This window comes from Galeopterus variegatus, unplaced genomic scaffold (assembly GCF_000696425.1).
Source record: "Galeopterus variegatus unplaced genomic scaffold, G_variegatus-3.0.2 Scaffold12425, whole genome shotgun sequence".
Classification (NCBI taxonomy): Eukaryota; Metazoa; Chordata; class Mammalia; order Dermoptera; family Cynocephalidae; genus Galeopterus; species Galeopterus variegatus.
In genome coordinates this window covers 1-7,163 of record NW_007738536.1, presented here as the reverse complement: position 1 = coordinate 7,163, position 7,163 = coordinate 1, and the positions used below count along the sequence as shown (strand labels likewise).

The window sequence follows — 7,163 nt, the reverse complement described above, 5'->3', positions numbered from 1 at the left end:
GAGTATGTGTTTCGGTTTGGGGAAGAAGAGGCAAAGCAAATGATGGGTTATGCAAGACTCTTGGTAGGAAGGACTTCAGTTTGTCCTTCTCTCCAGCAATTGCCCCGACAGGGTGGAATTTGTCATAAGATGCAAAGTAAGACCAAAATGTTTGAAATTATTACAGTATCTTGACCTATTTGGTCACTCACCTATTCTTTATGTCTTTCTTTTATCCTTTCCTTCCTTATTAAATATTAATGTTATGTCCTATTCTAAATCTCTGCACAATCAGTATCTTTTCTAATCCCACCTTTCATATCCCGTCCCCTTCAACATTCCCAGAGAGTTTGTGAGCAAGAAGAGCCTCAGGAGTCAGGACAGAAAGAAGACAAGGGGGCGGTGCAATGGATCCATCAGTACAAGTAAACATACAGAAGGAGGTCACCTGCCCCATCTGCCTACAACTCCTGACTAAACCCCTGAGCCTAGACTGTGGCCACAGCTTTTGCCAAGCCTGCATCACTGCAAAGAGCAAAGGGTCAGTGATCAGCCCAGGAGGGGAAACATGTCCTGTGCGCCAGACCAGATACCAACCTTGGAACCTCGGGCCTAATCTGCACCTGGCCAACATAGTGGAGAGAGTCAAGGAGGTCAAGATGAGTCCACAGGAGGGGCAGAAGAGACATCTCTGTGAGCACCATGGACAAAAACTGAAGAAGTTCTGTAAAGAGGATGCAAAGGTCATTTGCTGGGTTTGTGAGTTGTCCATGGAACACCACGGTCACCAAACAGTCTTCGTGGATGAGGTCGTCAAGGAATGACAGGTAGGCCCCGGGGTGGAAGAGGATAGGGCAGAAGATGGTACTGGATGTGAAATCTTCACATTTTTATCCTTCCTTGTTCCCCTTGTTATCAGAGAACAAGCCCTGGGATCTCTTTCTAGACCCTTTCCCACCTTCGAAGGCCTGACGGACATTGTTGTACATTTTTTTCATTTGAATAAAGAAAAATCCTAGAGAAAAACTTTTTAGCAAATATAAATTGAATAAATGGAAATTTACTTTCTAAGACAAACTTGGATTGCCCCTGAGCAGAAGTGATTTTTGGGGACATGTTTGGTTAGATGTGGGAAGAGATGCGGGAAGATTGACAATGAGTTGAAAGGAGTTTCCTTGTTGAAGGGTCAGCTCTTTAAGAAAAGATTCAGGCTTCTCTACATCAGGGGGTGGTAACTTCCATAATTCAGGAGTAAAGAATACATTCTCCTCCTAAGATGTTCCCCAGTGTCATAGATTCTAATCACTAGCTTCACAGTTTCCAGAAATTGATCCCTTTTGAGATCAACCTGATTTGTTCCCTGATTATTTTCCACCCAGGTGCTGTGAAAGCACACGTCTTGACTCTGGTGTGGTTCCTTTCTCACAGGAGAAACTCCAGGCAACTCTAGAGAGGCTGATTAAGGAGCATCATGAAGCTGAGAAGTTGGAAGCTGACATCGGAGAGCAGAGAGCTACCTGGAAGGCAGGAGGAGACACTTCCTGAGGGATTATGAGACAGGAATCTGGGAAGGACCCAGGGATCTATCACAAGGAAACCACTTTGTTTCCTCTTTGTTTCCTCTTTGTTACTTCAGAATAAATGAGCACAGAAGCCATTTGATTAGGACTTATTATATCCTTTCCATGTTGGCATTAGGGGCTGAAAAGTAGACATCAGAAATCAAGAGATAGTTGGAAGGGCAGGCATAGAGGGAAACAACTAAAAGTGGCTTATGAATCTTATGTGCCATTTAGGCTCTGATACTTCCAGGAAACATGGTAGGAAAAGGCCCAGGGTTCCCTGTTTAGGAGGTGTGGGTGGAGGGGTTTAATACACAGAGTGGCATAATTGTGCAGGACACAATTATGTCTGCAATCCAAGACTCACCAAGCTATCACATTTTGTCTGAAGGTGGGCCTCAATAAAGCAGACTTGAGTATATTCCTTTGGGAAGACCTCAGGGGTAAATAGTGGGGAAAATGGCTTCAACAGAAATTGCTCAGATGTTTACCTCCTATTCCTTTTAAGAACTCCCTGAGGAAAATAGCTCTTATCCTGGCTCCCAGGTCCATACAAAGCAGGCCCTCAGCCAGACAGACTGACTGCCTCTTTCTCTTCCCATCCCCAAAGAAATATATCCAGACTGAAAGACAGAAGATTCTGAAAGGGTTTACTGAAATGAGAGTCATCTTGGACAGTGAGGAGCAGAGGGAGCTGCAAAAGCTGGAGGAAGACGAGGTAAATGTGCTGGATAACCTGACAGCAGCTAAGGACCAGTTGGCTCAGCAGAGGCAGTGTGTGAGAGAGCTCATCTCAGATCTCCAGCATCGGATGTCGGGGTCATCGGTAGAGATGCTGCAGGTGAGACTTGGCATGGAGCTCCTACTCACGACATTCAGAGAGACACACAGAGACTAATTTCCCTTTCCTTCTAGGTCCCTAGACTTTCTTCCTTATGGGTACATTAAAAAATTCATTTGGCCCCACAATGCCACTTTTATGCTATTTATTTCAGGGGTCACAGAGATAATTCAATACATGAATGCCAAGAAAAGGTCCCATTATTATTAATTTATTAAGGGCAGTGCAAATATTTGACCCTGGAGAAAAGATCCCTTGTATCCAGTGGTATTCTATGGGCTCCTGCTATCTGTGATTTGGTGTTGGGGATTACTAGTAAGTCATCTTCACTAGGCTTAGTCACAGGCAAACAGTATGTACCTCTGTTTATGTTTGATTTTTTTGTAGTTGAAGCATGGCAAGTGTGAGACTAGATTGTGTAATACCTGACTGACAATGTACATATATGCACGAGTGTGTGTGTGTGTGTGTGTGTGTGTGTGTGTGCATGTGCATGTGTATGTTCAAGTGTTTGTCTTAGGATGTGGGGGAAAACCTATAGATACTTGGTGAAGGTATTGGACTTAACATAAATATTAAAACATTTTTTTCATTGCATTAACAATATGACTATGACCTTGAGCCATAAAGAATGTTGAGAAATTTGGTAAATTTAATTTTTTCTGCTTGACTTCTTGTCATTCTCCTTTTCTTCCTTTGTCAGTTGAACAAAAATGTGTTAACTTTTGGTTCTAATGTTGGGATAATTAATCTCCATCTTCTGGATCTTCGCTTCTGCTTTTAAAAAACACGAGTTTCTTGAGGTATAATTTACATATTATAACATCTTCCAATTGTACGAATACAATTTTTAGTAAATATATTGAGTTGTCAACCCATGAACAAATTCAGGTTTAGAGAGTTTCCATCACATCAAAAACATTTCTCACTCCTATTTGTAGTCAATACCCATTCCTACCCTTATATCCTGGCAACCACTCAGTTGTTTTCTGTACATGCAGATTTGACTTCTCTGGACCTCTCAGTATAAATTGAATCATACAACATGTAGTCTTTTGCATCTGGCATCTTTCACTTGGCATAATATTTTGAGGTTTATTCTTATTGTAACATGTTGTTCCCTCTAATTGCTCATACTATTTAGTTATCTGGATATATCATATTATGTTTATCCATTTACCAGTTGATGGCTATACAAACAGTTTCTAGTTTGGGGTTATTACAAATAATGCTACGGTGAATATTAACTTACATGTGTTTGTATCAATGCATATTTTCATTTCTCTTGGATATATTTTGAGAAATATATAATATATTCCTGGGCCTTTTCCTACCCCCTGGTGTTTGCAATATGCACTTACAATGAATCTAAGTCTACTTACAAATAAGAGTATACCACTTCACATATAGTACAGGTACTTTATAAGATAGTATTTGCAATTCTTTCCTCCCTTCCTGTGCAACATTACTGTCATTCATTTCACTTATTTATAAGCTGTAATCACCCACTATATTGTCGATATTATTAAAGTTATCTTACAGAGTAGTTGACAATGAGAAAAAATACAATATTTTATTTTATCTTTCTTTATTCCTATTCCAGTGCTCTTCCTTTCTCTATGAAGATCTGAGTTTCTGACATATGTTCTTTCCATCTCCTTGAAGAACGTCTTTTAACATTTCTTGTAAGGCAAGTCTTCTGGTGATGTATTCTCTCAGGGTTTTATTGTTTTGTTTTGTTTTTCTGAGAAACTATTTCTGTTGCACTGTTGAGATAAAGTCTCCAAATATAGATCTCTTGTTTTTTGTTGTTTTATGTAATACTTTAGATATTTACTTCACTCTCTTTTTGATAGCATAGTTTCTGATGAGAAGTCTGCTGTAATTCTTATCCTTATCCTTCTATAGTTAAGGTGGTTCTACACGCCCAGTTTCCATAAAGATTTTCTTTGCTTTTAATTTTCTCTAATATGAACATGATACGCTTAGATGTACACATTTTAGTATTTTTTTGACTGGTGTTTTCTGAGCTTTTTGGATTTGTGGTTGGTTACTTGTAATTAATTTTGGAAAATCCTCAGCCATTATTTCTTTAAATATTTCTTCTCTCCTTTCTCTCTTTCTTCTCTTTCTGGTATTACAATTATGCTCATATTATACATTTTGTAATTGTCCCATAGCTCTTGGATATTCTGGGTTTTTCTTTTCTTTTCTTTTCTTTTTTTCTTTTTGTCTTTTGTTCTGTGAAGTTTCTATTGACTTATCTTAAACCTAACAGATTATTTCCTTGGCCATGTCCAGTCTACTGATGAGCCCATCAGATACATTCTTTTTTTTCTGTTCCAATGTCCTTGATTTGTAGCATTTCTATTGGATTTATTCTAAGATTTTCCACCCCTCTGTTTAGATTACTCTTCTGTTCTTGAATGCTATTTTTTCTATTAGAGTCCTTAATATATTGAACACAGCTATTTTAAAGTCTCCATTTAATAATTTCAATGTCTGTGTCATATCCAAGTCTGGTTCTGTTGCTTTGTTTGCTTTGTTTTTTCAGATTGTGGGGTTTTTGTTGTTGTTGTTTTGTTGTTTCTGTTTTGTTTCGTTTTGTTTTTTGCCATTTAGCATGCCTTATATTTTTCGCTAAAAGGTGGACATGGTATATCAGGTTATAGCAACTAAAGTAAAAATGAAGGTACTTCAAAATGTTTGTGAAAAAAAATAGAGCTAAAAGATAGGGGAAAATGTTGGTAGACCAGTACAAAGTTACAAGTTACAGTCAGATAGGAAAAATAAGTTCTGATGTTTTAGGGTGGCAATAGCTAATATTATTGTATTGTATATTTCAAGACAGCCAGAAAAGAGGATCTTGCATGCTATAACTACAAAAAATGATAAATATTTTGGTGAAAGATTTGCTATTCTGATTAGATCATTATACATTTATGCACGGAAGCAACAAACCATGCCCCATAAACATGTACAATGAAAAAAAATAATTAAAAAAATACATGATATAAATCTTTTCATGAAATTTTTGAAGATTCCTCATAGTGTAAGGTTTTATGTTAATTTGGCTAGTATTGGGGCTGTTTTCAATGTGTGCTCTAGAAGTAGGGGCAGAGGCTTCTGTTTCCTTTAGTATCTTTTTTTTTTTCTTTTCATTCTTCTGTGGTATTTAGGTTTCTCTGAAAATTCCTTCTTCAGTAGAGTCTGCATCTTGCAGTTTTTTCTGTTGAAATGTGCTGCTATTACACTGGGGTCCTGTTGATGTGTTGGTAAGGTGCGGGAAGGAGAAGTGACCATTATTTTATGATTTTTATCTCAGTCTTTGATTGGGTCTGTCCTCTGTCCATGGACTGTGACCTTCACAAGTGTTTCTTAGTTCTCTCTGGCCTCTTAAACACTTGCGAAGGTCTCCCTGACCTCTTTTGTGAGACTGGGAGGTGAGAGAAGCCTGGGGATGAGTAAATGCCCTTCTCCATAGGTCAGGTAGGACTCCCTCTTCCTCCATGGAGAGTAGGCCATTGTTACAGGGAATACTCTGGATCTATTTTATTTCATTTTATGTTTTTACATTTTTCTTAGGTATTTATTTCTTAAAAAGATGATCTTTGCTACTGACTCTTTTTTTATTGAAACATAACTGATTATTCATATTTGTGGGGTACAGAGTTGAATGATGAATATGCTAATTATAGTGATTTGATCATCACACACTGTACACAGGTATTGATATTCAACTCTATTTTACAATAGTTACTTTTCTCTTGCCTCTACCAGAGACACAGGGGCTTTTTCTTGGCTCTTCCCTTTGAGAAGCTGGTGGGGTTCCTGGAAGTGAAACTGACAAAAATATGAAGCCCCCATAAAACGGGGCTCCAAGAGTTTCTCACTTTTTTGCTAGTTCATACTCAGCCTCCAGCAATTCTTTAAATTGCCCTTTAAGTTTTCCTTCCAATGTATGGCTCTACCATCTTCTGGAACTTCCATGTAAGCTTATCTTCTCTGTGATTCTCAGTATCTGTCTCTCAAGACTTTGGAGTGTTTGTTTATCCTGTGACCTGAATTCTCTGATAAGTCCGAGGAAGTCATTGATTTTCAGTTTGTTCTGCTTATTTTTCTGTTGTAAGGACAAGAGGGATGGCTTCCGTGCCCTTTATATGTTAGAGGTGAAACCAGAAGTCCTATCTTTTCATATACATTTCTGCTATTCTTATGTATATGTACAAGTATATTATATATATACACATATAATATATATTATTTTTATTAATTATATATGTATACATTTTATATATAATTAATAAAAAGTCTATTCAAATAATTTGTCATTTCTTAACAGAGTTCTATGTACTTTTTAGTGTTTTATGGATTTTTATTTTATATTCTGGATACTCATTTTTTGTCAGATATGTATTTTTTACATATTTTCTCAATGTTTGTGTCATCTCTTTTTACAATTTTTTAATGGTATATTTTGGAGTGCAAATGTTTAAAAATTGATACAGTCCACTTATTTTTTTTGTTTGTGTGGTCAGTTATGCTTTGGGGATCAAATGCAGGTACTCTTTGACCAACTCAAGTCAGAAAGACTTTCTCTTGTTTTTTCTTCTAAAATATTTATAATTTTATCTATGACATTAGGTCTATGGTCAATTTTGAGTTTGTGTATGACATTAGGTAAGGATCTAAGCTATTTTTTTTTTTTATTTGGGAATATCCATTTGTTTTAACATTATTTGTTGAAGACTGTTCTCTTCTCCATTGAATTATTTTGACAT

At 37.1% G+C, this 7,163-nt stretch overlaps 1 protein-coding gene across 1 annotated transcript; it reads left to right on the top strand.

Moving 5' to 3' along the window:
* Positions 1–386: 386 nt before the first annotated feature.
* On the top strand, positions 387–2,382 carry LOC103581137 (E3 ubiquitin-protein ligase TRIM22-like; the record flags this gene model as incomplete). The annotated part of the gene is given in 3 exon segments (XM_008563040.1): positions 387–806; positions 1,408–1,503; positions 2,152–2,382. Coding segments are annotated over 3 exon segments (747 nt in total), but the record flags the coding sequence as incomplete, so codon positions are not given.
* Between the last annotated feature and the right edge of the window lie 4,781 nt (positions 2,383–7,163).